Raw genomic sequence first — 14442 nt, 5'->3', positions numbered from 1 at the left:
CATCATAACACCTTCTAATCATATTAATCGTTCATGCAATCATCTTTCCACACCATAATCAAGAGATTCAAAATGAATTGCAAGGCCAAAGATCTCATAACCATCTCTGGGCATAGGATTGATTTGTACTTTGGAATTTTGATATTTAAAACCTTAACTTTAGATTTGGAATTGGTTAATCATTCAGTTAGTCATATCTTTATAATTATTTGTGTTCTTAGACAGTTTTTTCATAATTGAATGCTTAATCTTTTATTAGTTAACTGATTTGAGGTCATCAACAACTAGGATTGAGTTCATATCGTAACTGACCCGTTTATCATTAACCATACCATTGATTTTGTGCATTAAAAACCTAAAACTAATAATCAATTAGATCATTATTAAGTTGTGCCAATCGTTTGGATCAAGTTTTGACATTCGGCAAAGCAAATTATTTAGTCTTTTGGTTTACTTATCTAAACAAAGATATTTCCAAATAGATTTCATTATTTGTCCAACTTGCTTCAAAACCTGAAACCTGGAGATTGGTTATTTTCCCAATATTGTTTTACAAATCACTTTTTAACCGCTAGATATCATTTGTCCACCTCTGTATAATTAATTAAAAAGCATTAAACTGAACGAGCACTTTCCACTGATTCCATGTGGATTCAGCACCTTACTTGCCCTTGCTAGTAGAGGTAATTTAATAAATATATTTTATTAACCTTTCGACATCGATCAGAATGGTGCCGTTTCCTGGGAATCAACTCGCAAAATGCTAGTTTTGTGTTAGTTTTTCGTGTTATTATTATTGTTCTTTTCATTTATTTACACGAGATTTTATTGTTTTTATGTGTGCAAGTTATCTTACAGGTTAATGCAGAAGAGATATTCACGTGAAAAAGAGCCGCTACAGTTTGATCCAGAGATTTAAAAAACAGCCAAGAGAATGAGCAGCTCAAAAACCCAATTAAGCCGAAAACTAGAAACGCAACCTCAAAACCAAAGGAAGAAAACATGAGTAACCGAAATATTCAAGACCCAACGATTTATGCACCCAAAAACCATGGACAACCACAGAATCAAGGGCAACCGATCCCTCCAAACATCCTACCACCTAACCAAAACCAAAATGGTAACCATAACAAAAACCAAGTAAAACATGGAGGGGGAAGCCGAAATCAAAGACGACAATTAAATTTTGATGATAACCGATCAATACGGTCTAAACCACCAAACCGACAAGACCGTTTCTGCTTGTGGTTGAAGAGAATGCATTTAATAATGGGGATGTGAGGGCGGAGTATTGGAAAATATAGTATGATAGGGTCCCGAGTATGAAGATGAAGAGGAATACGAGGATTTTCATGGGGTCAGTTGATGTGTGGTTGAAATCACGTGTTTATAGTGTTTAATATCGTGTGTTATAGTTGTCTATATGTATCGAACAAGGGTACTTTGAGTGGTTTTATGTTGACAGGTGCTCAGAGTTTAAAGGAACTAATTTGGAGCACTTAGGACGGCAAGGAATTGAGTTATGGGCAAATAAGAAGCAATTAGAGGAGTTCGAAAGTGATTCGTACGCATCTAAAGTAAAACAAACATATATAGGGCTAGAAAATGAGTTACGGAACCCATAATATATCAAATTTGGGTTTCTCGACGAGACAAGTATAAAAATGGAATAAAAGTCATCGTAAGACAGAAGCTTCCAATCGTAGCCTACGGTCTCACCGTAAGCTACAGTGACCAGACCGTAGCTTACGGCCTGGTCTAATGGGAAATCCGATTTTTCTTGATTTACTTTCATATTTAAGCCCTGATAAACCCTATATTGATTATCCTTCATATTCTATCATCCTTGAGTGATTTGGGAGCCGTTAAAGACCCTGATAACACCTTCCGATCATCATAATGATCCATGTTATCATCCTTGCAACAATCAATGAAGCTATTCAAGATCAAGATGCAAGGCTAAATCGTTCGTAACTATCTCTGGAAGTAGGGTTGTGTTTGTAAGCAAGACATTTTTGGTATTTTGAATCTTTACATTGGCACCAGAGTTGATTAACATCCTATTTAATCTTTTATGTTTGTGTATGCATTCTATAGTTTTATGTAATTGAATTTTTGTGCATATATCAGTTTATTGATTTGTGGTCATCAATTTTTAGGATTAAGTTCTCAGAGTCATTGACCCGTTTATCTTTAGAAATTAAATCACTTATATTTATCAAACCCTAAAACTGGTAATCAATTCAGTTATATTCATCCAAACCAATTGTTCAGATTAAGTTCTGTCAATCAGTAAGGTCAACTATCTTGTCATTTGATCATAGGTGTAATAAAACGAGTTGTCCAAATAAGATAATCCATTGGTCTAGTTGTTTCACAACCTGAAACCTGGAGTTTGGTTACTTTTATCAAATTTTTTTACAACCAAATCAATTTTCAAACCGCTTGACATCGTCTATCCACTCTATTTAATTAATCAATTAAAGATGACCCTGACTAGCACTTTCCATTGATTCCCTGTGGATTCAATACCTTACTTTCCCTTGCAAGGAAAGGTAATTTTATAACTGTTTTTTATTGACCTTTCGACATCGATCATCAGTACTATGAGAGGAATCAACAAAAATATCCCCAGAGTAATTGAGCACCTGATCGAGATCGTCAACAGAATCAGCAACCGAGAAATAGACAATCATCGAGACATCATGTCAACCAAGAGCCACATGTTCCATTTTACGAGTTTGATAATGGGGCCCCTATAGCTTTTATCCTTCCACCGATTCGGGGGATTAGAGCCATTTTATTCCATAAGTGGCCACAGACCCATTACCGATCATTGTTCGGGTTATAGATGGGAGAACATTTTCAATAAGACAGAGCAGTTTGACCGGACAACCCACTTTTCATGGAAAGACCACTAAAGAACTGTATTTATACTTCAGTGATTTTAATTCGAATTGTGCTACAATCTTAAGTCAAGGGTTTACCACAAAGGAAGTGAAGATGGTTTTATTTCAGTTCAGTCTGAAGGATGCGGTAAACAGTGGTTTGTATCATTACCTTCAGCTAGCATTTATATGTGACCGGGATTTGGCACAACCGTTTTTATATGAGTATTATACGCCACAAACAACCACTGAAGCCTGAACTACCATAAGAAATTGTCGGAAACGTACGGGTGAAACGTTTATATAACCATCCAGAGGTTTAAACTATTTTTGAGGACTTGTTTTCACCATGGAATCGCCATATGAGAATTAATAAAGGCATTCCAAGGCATATTTTCTAATGATGATGTTCGATACCTCCAATATACCACTAAAGAGTTCTTTCTTGTAAATGATGAAAATGTGGATGGGAGGCACCTTGAGAGATATGCAGTGAACTCAAATAGACAGGCTCAATCGAAGAGAGTGGTGAAAAGGACAGTTGTGAAAGCGATAGATAATAAGGCTTCGGATGACAGAATGGATATTAGAAAAGAAGGTGGCTAAATTATTGAGTGTGGGTTACAAAAGATAAAGGTAACTCGAGAAAAAGTATCCGGTATGCAAACAGTGTGGTGAGTTGGGACATGAGGTGTTGACTTGTGGGGTTGTACAAGACGAGGAAGTTGAGGGTGGGGGGGAAGAGGTGAATTATGTGCAGGGTGAAAAGAAGTAAAATATTAATAATAATAATAATAATAATAATAGTAATAATAATAGTAATAATAATAATAATAATAATAACATGAACTCAAATACGTATAACCCGAGCCTTAGAAACCACCCGAAATTTAGTCATGGAAATCTGAACACTCTACAGAACCCAAATTTCAAGGCAGTTCACAAAAGACATGTTATATGTCTGGTCAATTTTACACTCTGTATTTACGTGTATTATATGTGCATGAAACTCGGGATGACTTGGAGTTGGGTCTATGAACCATGTGAAGGATATAAGCCATTGGAGGATGATGAATCGTACCATCCATATGCATATTTTGAACCACCTTTAGCGAACTATGAGTCATATACTTATAACCAAAGGAACTTCTATCAACATGGTCACAACAGGCAGTCTCATAATTATTCACCCCTCCACCTGATGATCATTGTTATTATGATTCAGGTGATGAGTATGATAATGATGGCCCGTGGAACCAACTTTTGTAAGTTATCAAGAGGAGGAGGATAACTACTACCATGAACACCCTCAAAAATGTTGGGTGTGCTCGCGAAGCACTGATGCATCGCTTAAGCAATGTAAGAAAACATATTGGACTCCTTGATCCTTATCTTTGCACATTTAAACCACATTATTTTTGTAACAAAATTTACCAATGTCCCACAATAGTTTACATTTATAAGCAAACATTGGCACTTCTAAATATCCCAAAGTCATTGTCACTAATATTAAATCACAATTGTATAATTCAAAATCAGAGACGTTTATTACCCAATCAACAAGACAACAAAGATTATAATCCTTCATGCCAAAAATTACAGATTCAAAGTCTACAACACTCTTAAGACTGTTGTTAACTTATATTTGATCAACAACAACACACACGAAAATAATTATAGAAGACAAAGATTGATATATGGACTTTATCATTGATCATGACCTACTTGATGCATCTCATGGAATAGAATAAAACTTTTGAATAAATTGGAGATCTCGAAGAAGACAGTTAAAATGAAGAACGATCAGATGATGTAATTTGATAATAATCTGATGGTGACGATTATTGTTCTCGATAACATATGAGGATATGAATCAACCTCCAAAAAATAACATGTTAAGCCAATTAATCTAAACCCCCTTTTATCATATGTAAACACGCAGAAACAAATGCAACTCATTAAGCGTAAGCCAGCTTCACCTCGTAAGTCTTATGCCCATGGACACCACAAAAGATTACTAGCATTTTAAGCAAACTCAATGAACTTAATAGACTTAGTTGTAAATCAAACCTAGACGGACTCCTTACGTTAAAACTAAATCTAGAATCCTGATCAACAAAGATCTATCAATAACCTATCACCTTACAGCTTTCTAAGCTAGCAGCTCACATTTATTTATTTGATTCTTTTTATTGTTTCTATGATCTTATTCGAATTCAATCACAAACTAGTCAAGAACACAAAGTAAATGACCTAACAAAACCTTATCCTTTGAAACAATCAACAAGGGTCGTAATGTGAAACAATAAACCTAAGAAAATAAAATCAAGTAATCATACGCATCAATTTAATCAAACTCAACAATTTACTTAATAAATAAAATCCATAACAAACATAATCCCAATTAAAATCAAACTCAACAGTTTTACACGGTATTCGACTAGAGTATATGAGTTTAATGGCTAGCATACAAAGTTGGTAAAATCAACCTAACCTGACTGGGTTTGAAATTTATTTGGTCGGGCAGAAGGATTTAGCCAAGCAATTAGCGGGAACATCAATAAAGAGAAAAATATGAGGCTTTGTATGTCGAAAAGTCAAAAGATAAACCCCGACAAACCGGTTAATAGAAACAATAATAACTGGAGTAATAATAAATATAAACGCGGAAACTGGTAAATGAGAGAACCATGAGAAACAGAGAAAGAGGGAAGAGAAAAAGTCGTACAAAGGGAATACAAAGTTTCCGTACCCATGCAATAACTGTTACAGAAAGGAGCACAAGCAATTAGCGGGAACATCAATAAAGAACAATATGAGGCTTTGTATGTCGAAAAGTCAAAAGATAAACCCCGACAAACCGTTTAATAGAAACAATAATAACTGGAGTAATAATAAATATAAACGCGGAAACTGGTAAATGAGAGAACCATGAGAAACAGAGAAAGAGGGAAGAGAAAAAGTCGTACAAAGGGAATACAAAGTTTCCGTACCCATGCAATAACTGTTACAGAAAGGAGCACATGGTGAGAGATTGTCGGACACTAAAACAAGATATCAGAAATAATATTGAAACCGAGGAGACGACTTGGGATGTAGAGGCACATGTTGTCTATGAAGAGGAAGAAGTACAAGCACCAATAGTTACCATAGAAGCAAAGGAAAATAGATTGGACTACTGGATTGCGGACTCGGGCTGCTGATCAATGTCGAAAGATCAATAAAAAATATTACAAAATTACCTTTCTTAGCAAAGGCAAGTAAGGTGTCGAATTAACAGGGAAATAATGGAAAGTTCCCGTTCTGTTTAATTCTTTTTAATTAATTATACCATGGTTGACAAACGATGTCAAGCAGTTTAAAAGTAATATGTAAACAATATTGGGAAAATAACCAATCTCCAAGTTTCGGGTTTTGAAACAAGTTAGACAATTCATGAAACCTAATTGGATATCTTTGTTTATATAAGTAAACAAAAAGAATAAATATTTGGCTAGGTTGAATGTCAGATTTTGTTCCAAACGTTTGGCACAACTTAATAATGATCTAAATGATTATCAGTTTTAGGTTTTTAATGCACGAAATCAGTGATTTGGTTAATGATAAATGGGTCAATGACGAAAAGAACTCAATCCTAATTGTTGATGACCTCAAATAAATTAACTAATAAAAGATTAAACATTCAACTATGAAAAAACTATTTAAGCACCCAAACAATTATAAAGATTTGACTAATCGAATGATTAACCAAATCCAAATCCAAAGTTAAGGTTTAAAATACCAAAAATCCAAAGTATAACTCAACCTTATGCCCGGAGATGGTTATGAGATCTTTAGGCTTGCATCTTGATTTTGAATCTCTTGATTATGGTGTGTATAGATGATTTCATTCATTCTCTATTAAAAAGGGGCGATTTTTTGGGCTATATTTCACCATCATAACACCTTCTAATCATATTAATCGTTCATGCAATCATCTTTCCACACCATAATCAAGAGATTCAAAATGAATTGCAAGGCCAAAGATCTCATAACCATCTCTGGGCATAGGATTGATTTGTACTTTGGAATTTTGATATTTAAAACCTTAACTTTAGATTTGGAATTGGTTAATCATTCAGTTAGTCATATCTTTATAATTATTTGTGTTCTTAGACAGTTTTTTCATAATTGAATGCTTAATCTTTTATTAGTTAACTGATTTGAGGTCATCAACAACTAGGATTGAGTTCATATCGTAACTGACCCGTTTATCATTAACCATACCATTGATTTTGTGCATTAAAAACCTAAAACTAATAATCAATTAGATCATTATTAAGTTGTGCCAATCGTTTGGATCAAGTTTTGACATTCGGCAAAGCAAATTATTTAGTCTTTTGGTTTACTTATCTAAACAAAGATATTTCCAAATAGATTTCATTATTTGTCCAACTTGCTTCAAAACCTGAAACCTGGAGATTGGTTATTTTCCCAATATTGTTTTACAAATCACTTTTTAACCGCTAGATATCATTTGTCCACCTCTGTATAATTAATTAAAAAGCATTAAACTGAACGAGCACTTTCCACTGATTCCATGTGGATTCAGCACCTTACTTGCCCTTGCTAGTAGAGGTAATTTAATAAATATATTTTATTAACCTTTCGACATCGATCAGAATGGTGCCGTTTCCTGGGAATCAACTCGCAAAATGCTAGTTTTGTGTTAGTTTTTCGTGTTATTATTATTGTTCTTTTCATTTATTTACACGAGATTTTATTGTTTTTATGTGTGCAAGTTAACTTACAGGTTAATGCAGAAGAGATATTCACGTGAAAAAGAGCCGCTACAGTTTGATCCAGAGATTTAAAAAACAGCCAAGAGAATGAGCAGCTCAAAAACCCAATTAAGCCGAAAACTAGAAACGCAACCTCAAAACCAAAGGAAGAAAACATGAGTAACCGAAATATTCAAGACCCAACGATTTATGCACCCAAAAACCATGGACAACCACAAAATCAAGGGCAACCGATCCCTCCAAACATCCTACCACCTAACCAAAACCAAAATGGTAACCATAACAAAAACCAAGTAAAACATGGAGGGGGAAGCCGAAATCAAAGACGACAATTAAATTTTGATGATAACCGATCAATACGGTCTAAACCACCAAACCGACAAGACCGTTTCTGCTTGTGGTTGAAGAGAATGCATTTAATAATGGGGATGTGAGGGCGGAGTATTGGAAAATATAGTATGATAGGGTCCCGAGTATGAAGATGAAGAGGAATACGAGGATTTTCATGGGGTCAGTTGATGTGTGGTTGAAATCACGTGTTTATAGTGTTTAATATCGTGTGTTATAGTTGTCTATATGTATCGAACAAGGGTACTTTGAGTGGTTTTATGTTGACAGGTGCTCAGAGTTTAAAGGAACTAATTTGGAGCACTTAGGACGGCAAGGAATTGAGTTATGGGCAAATAAGAAGCAATTAGAGGAGTTCGAAAGTGATTCGTACGCATCTAAAGTAAAACAAACATATATAGGGCTAGAAAATGAGTTACGGAACCCATAATATATCAAATTTGGGTTTCTCGACGAGACAAGTATAAAAATGGAATAAAAGTCATCGTAAGACAGAAGCTTCCAATCGTAGCCTACGGTCTCACCGTAAGCTACAGTGACCAGACCGTAGCTTACGGCCTGGTCTAATGGGAAATCCGATTTTTCTTGTTTTACTTTCATATTTAAGCCCTGATAAACCCTATATTGATTATCCTTCATATTCTATCATCCTTGAGTGATTTGGGAGCCGTTAAAGACCCTGATAACACCTTCCGATCATCATAATGATCCATGTTATCATCCTTGCAACAATCAATGAAGCTATTCAAGATCAAGATGCAAGGCTAAATCGTTCGTAACTATCTCTGGAAGTAGGGTTGTGTTTGTAAGCAAGACATTTTTGGTATTTTGAATCTTTACATTGGCACCAGAGTTGATTAACATCCTATTTAATCTTTTATGTTTGTGTATGCATTCTATAGTTTTATGTAATTGAATTTTTGTGCATATATCAGTTTATTGATTTGTGGTCATCAATTTTTAGGATTAAGTTCTCAGAGTCATTGACCCGTTTATCTTTAAAAATTAAATCACTTATATTTATCAAACCCTAAAACTGGTAATCAATTCAGTTATATTCATCCAAACCAATTGTTCAGATTAAGTTCTGTCAATCAGTAAGGTCAACTATCTTGTCATTTGATCATAGGTGTAATAAAACGAGTTGTCCAAATAAGATAATCCATTGGTCTAGTTGTTTCACAACCTGAAACCTGGAGTTTGGTTACTTTTATCAAATTTTTTTACAACCAAATCAATTTTCAAACCGCTTGACATCGTCTATCCACTCTATTTAATTAATCAATTAAAGATGACCCTGACTAGCACTTTCCATTGATTCCCTGTGGATTCAATACCTTACTTTCCCTTGCAAGGAAAGGTAATTTTATAACTGTTTTTTATTGACCTTTCGACATCGATCATCAGTACTATGAGAGGAATCAACAAAAATATCCCCAGAGTAATTGAGCACCTGATCGAGATCGTCAACAGAATCAGCAACCGAGAAATAGACAATCATCGAGACATCATGTCAACCAAGAGCCACATGTTCCATTTTACGAGTTTGATAATGGGGCCCCTATAGCTTTTATCCTTCCACCGATTCGGGGGATTAGAGCCATTTTATTCCATAAGTGGCCACAGACCCATTACCGATCATTGTTCGGGTTATATATGGGAGAACATTTTCAATAAGACAGAGCAGTTTGACCGGACAACCCACTTTTCATGGAAAGACCACTAAAGAACTGTATTTATACTTCAGTGATTTTAATTCGAATTGTGCTACAATCTTAAGTCAAGGGTTTACCACAAAGGAAGTGAAGATGGTTTTATTTCAGTTCAGTCTGAAGGATGCGGTAAACAGTGGTTTGTATCATTACCTTCAGCTAGCATTTATATGTGACCGGGATTTGGCACAACCGTTTTTATATGAGTATTATACGCCACAAACAACCACTGAAGCCTGAACTACCATAAGAAATTGTCGGAAACGTACGGGTGAAACGTTTATATAACCATCCAGAGGTTTAAACTATTTTTGAGGACTTGTTTTCACCATGGAATCGCCATATGAGAATTAATAAAGGCATTCCAAGGCATATTTTCTAATGATGATGTTCGATACCTCCAATATACCACTAAAGAGTTCTTTCTTGTAAATGATGAAAATGTGGATGGGAGGCACCTTGAGAGATATGCAGTGAACTCAAATAGACAGGCTCAATCGAAGAGAGTGGTGAAAAGGACAGTTGTGAAAGCGATAGATAATAAGGCTTCGGATGACAGAATGGATATTAGAAAAGAAGGTGGCTAAATTATTGAGTGTGGGTTACAAAAGATAAAGGTAACTCGAGAAAAAGTATCCGGTATGCAAACAGTGTGGTGAGTTGGGACATGAGGTGTTGACTTGTGGGGTTGTACAAGACGAGGAAGTTGAGGGTGGGGGGGAAGAGGTGAATTATGTGCAGGGTGAAAAGAAGTAAAATATTAATAATAATAATAATAATAGTAATAATAATAGTAATAATAATAATAATAATAATAATAACATGAACTCAAATACGTATAACCCGAGCCTTAGAAACCACCCGAAATTTAGTCATGGAAATCTGAACACTCTACAGAACCCAAATTTCAAGGCAGTTCACAAAAGACATGTTATATGTCTGGTCAATTTTACACTCTGTATTTACGTGTATTATATGTGCATGAAACTCGGGATGACTTGGAGTTGGGTCTATGAACCATGTGAAGGATATAAGCCATTGGAGGATGATGAATCGTACCATCCATATGCATATTTTGAACCACCTTTAGCGAACTATGAGTCATATACTTATAACCAAAGGAACTTCTATCAACAGGGTCACAACAGGCAGTCTCATAATTATTCACCCCTCCACCTGATGATCATTGTTATTATGATTCAGGTGATGAGTATGATAATGATGGCCCGTGGAACCAACTTTTGTAAGTTATCAAGAGGAGGAGGATAACTACTACCATGAACACCCTCAACCGATATATGAGGAAGTAACTCAACATTATAATCATGGTGTAACTTATCAAAAGAACTATCAACAAAATCAAAAAAGATTCCTTGGTTAATAAAGAAGAGTCTATGAAAGATGTTATGGACTTTCTGAAGGAGATGAAGAGAGATCAAGAAGGTCATAATCATGTTATCATTCTGGTCAGAGGCAACAAAATTACAATTTCGGGGAGTTATCAATTAGGTTAATACAGGCAGAATAATAATCAAGGGTATGGTAATCAGGATGGTTATAATTAGGGTAACAATCAGAGTGGTTCGTCAGGGGGAGACACGTGAGTACCAAGCTCGATGCATTGATGACATTGGTGTTGGAAGAGCAGAAAGGGTAAAAGAAGGATAAGGAAATCAAAGATAAGGCAAATGCAGCAAGAGACAAGCAGGAGAGTCAGTTGGTAGAAGAAATGGTTAAGTTATAGAACAACTCTGGGCGGATACCAAGTGACACCTTAAAGAATCTGAGCCATCAGAATAGTAGTTCATCAAGTGGAAAGAGCACCCACATTAACCGGGTAAGTACCCTGAGAAATGGTAAGGTTTATGATAATGGGGTAAAATCTCCACCACCCTCCGATGGTGTGCTGGAGGACTTGGGTAAATATGGGGACAATGATGAGGATGTTGAAGTAGAAATTATTGAAAAACCAAAGAAAATAACTTTAAAAATTTTAAATAAACTGGTTAATGACAAAGATACACCAAATGTGAAGGATACGGTTACAGTGAATCCTGAAGCATCCAAGTCAGTTTAAAAAAGGGGCCCGCAACAAGAAGAAATGTGGGAAATTTTTAAACAAGTAAAAACATGTTTGCCCTTATTAATGCTATTAAACAAGTCCGTTCATATGCTAAGTATTTGAAGGACTTAAGCACTCGAAAGTGAACTCATAAAATACCTAAAAAAATTGACTTAACTACTAATGTGAGTTCGGTTTTTGCTGGTGTTCTCCCACCTAAGCTCCATGATCCAGGAACGTCAATAATACCCATTCAAGTGGGTGATTTTAAAATGACAAGGGTGTTGTTAGATCTTGGAGCAGGGATGAGTATTCTCCCGGGAAGCTTATATTACCAATATGATTTCGGCCCACTCATAAAAGTCGACACCACTGTGGTGTTAGCTTATTTGACTCTTAATCTTCCTAGGGGAATCATTACTGACGTAATTGGTATGATTGAAGATTTTTACTACTTGGTTGACTTCCTGGTTCTAGACTATGTGACACTTGACCCGAAACGGCAAATGAACGTAATTCTCAGTAGGCCCTCTTTGGCAACTGCAAATGTTTTGATAAACTGTAGAACAAGGGTAGTCGATATGGCATTCGGGAATAAAAATATGCATTTAAATGTATGTTCAAACATTTCTAACCATCTAGTTAGTGATGAATTCTTTATGGTGGACGTCATTAACGGGTTGCATCCTCATGAGAATGAGGAAGAGACTACAAAGGAATGTGCTATCTGTAACAGGACGGGGTTTGAGCATGCATTGCAGTTACGGGAGGAGGAGAAGGCAGTTGCGCTCTATGCTATAAGTATTGGGAAACCACCTTGGTCTCAACAGGTGGAAACATTACCGGATATTATGGAATCCAAGTTAAGACCATCCCTTGAGAGTCTACCGATGGTTGAACTGAAGGAGCTCCCGAAACACTTGAATTATGTGTTTTTGGCAGTGAATGAAACATTGTCGGCTATCATTGCCTCGAACATAGAAAAGGATCAGGATAAGGCATTGATGAAAGTTTTAAAAGAATATAAGGCGGAAATTTGGTGGATGATAACATATTTAAGAGTAATCAGTCCATCCATTTTGATGCATAATATCATCACAGTTCCTGAGGTGAAGCCCGCACATGGCACTCAAAGACGATTAAACCCAAATATGCGGGAAGTTGTGAAGAATGAGGTACTAAAGTGGTTGGACGTGGGAATAATTTTCCTGATTTCAGACAGCACATGGGTGAGTCCCACACAAATTGTTCCAAAAAAGACGGGCATTCAGATAACCTGGAATGAGGCAGGTGAAGAGATAGCCACCCACTCGGTAACCAGGTGGAGTATTTGTGTTGATTACCGAAAGTTGAATGTTGTGACTTCCAAAGACCACTTCCCACTTTCGTTCATGTATCAGATTATCGAGAAATTGTCAGGTCAGAAATTTTATTGCTTTCTAGATGTTTAATCGAGTTATAATCAAATTGCTATACACCCTCATGACCAACATAAAACCACTTTCACTTGTCCTTATAGTACTTTCTCATTCAAGCTAATGCCATTTGGGTTGTGTAATACCCCGAACACCTTTCAAAGGTGTATGATGAGTATCTTTTCAGATATGGTCTGGGATTCACTTAAAATTTTCATGGACGATTTTTCGATTTTTGGTTCAACACTTGAAAATTGCTTAAATGAGTTAACTAAAGTACTAAAAAGGTGTGTTGAATCAAATTTGGTCTTAAGTTGGGAGAAGAGCCATTTTATGGTTCGAGAGGGAATGGTCTTGGGACATGTTATCTCAAGCAGGGGGATTGAGGTTGACAGGGCAGAGGTTAATGTAATTTCCAATCTACCTCCACCTACAAATGTTAAGAGTATTCGGTCATTTTTGGGTCATGCTGGATTTATAGAAGGTTCATAAAAAGTTTGAGTGTCATCACAATACCCTTATGTAACTTGCTATTAACATATGTATCGTTTGTTTTTAATGAAGATTGTTTAAATGCTTTTAATGTGCTTAAAAACAAACTGGTTGAAGCCCCGATCTTGATGTCACCTGATTGGTCACTTCCATTTGAAATCATGTGTGACGCGAGTGATTATGTGGTTAGGGGCTGTTTTGAGTCCACGAGTAGATAAAAAGTCCGTTGCTATATACTACGCAATAAAAACCATTTCTATTTCTCATGTAAATTACACCACTATGGAAAAGGAGTTGCGTATGGTAGTATATGCATTAGATAAGTTCAGGTCTTACATTTATGGGAACAAGGTTGTCGTGTTTTTTCATATCATTGCACTGTTAAGTACTCTATGGACAAGAATAATGTGAAGCTGAACTTGAGTATATGGATTTTATTGCTCCACGAGTTTGATGTGGAGATTTGCGACAAGAAAGGAAGCGAAAATGTGGTCACGGATCACTTATCCAGATTGACGGGTCAAGTGGAAGAAGACGCACAGGCTAGTAATGAGTCATTTTCGGAGGACCGGTTGTTTACTATTTCTACATTACCATGGTATGTTCATATTATTAATTTTCTTGTTGTAGGAACCATTCCCAAATTTTAGCCAAAGAAAAGAAGCATCAATTGTTGGCTAAGGTAAAACAATATGTGTGGGAAGACCCAGATTTGTTTAAGATCGGTGCTGATCAGGCCTATCA

At 35.9% G+C, this 14442-nt stretch overlaps 1 protein-coding gene across 1 annotated transcript; it reads left to right on the top strand.

The window, feature by feature from the left end:
- The first annotated feature begins 12063 nt into the window (after positions 1–12063).
- On the top strand, positions 12064–13242 carry LOC143569844 (uncharacterized). The gene has a single exon (XM_077055654.1). The coding sequence runs from the start codon at positions 12064–12066 to the stop codon at positions 13240–13242; it is 1179 nt and encodes a 392-aa protein (XP_076911769.1).
- The last annotated feature ends 1200 nt before the right edge of the window (positions 13243–14442 follow it).

Source organism: Bidens hawaiensis, unplaced genomic scaffold (genome assembly GCF_021521415.1).
Source record: "Bidens hawaiensis isolate Kalapana, Puna unplaced genomic scaffold, B.hawaiensis_p1.1 tig00024666_1, whole genome shotgun sequence".
NCBI classification, from domain to species: Eukaryota; Viridiplantae; Streptophyta; class Magnoliopsida; order Asterales; family Asteraceae; genus Bidens; species Bidens hawaiensis.
This window is presented reverse-complemented; position numbering and strand designations above follow the sequence as displayed.

Excerpts from the sequence above, each read along its gene's own strand:
- LOC143569844 (XM_077055654.1), top strand. The coding sequence starts at position 12,064 with ATGACAAGGGTGTTGTTAGATCTTGGAGCAGGGATGAGTATTCTCCCG.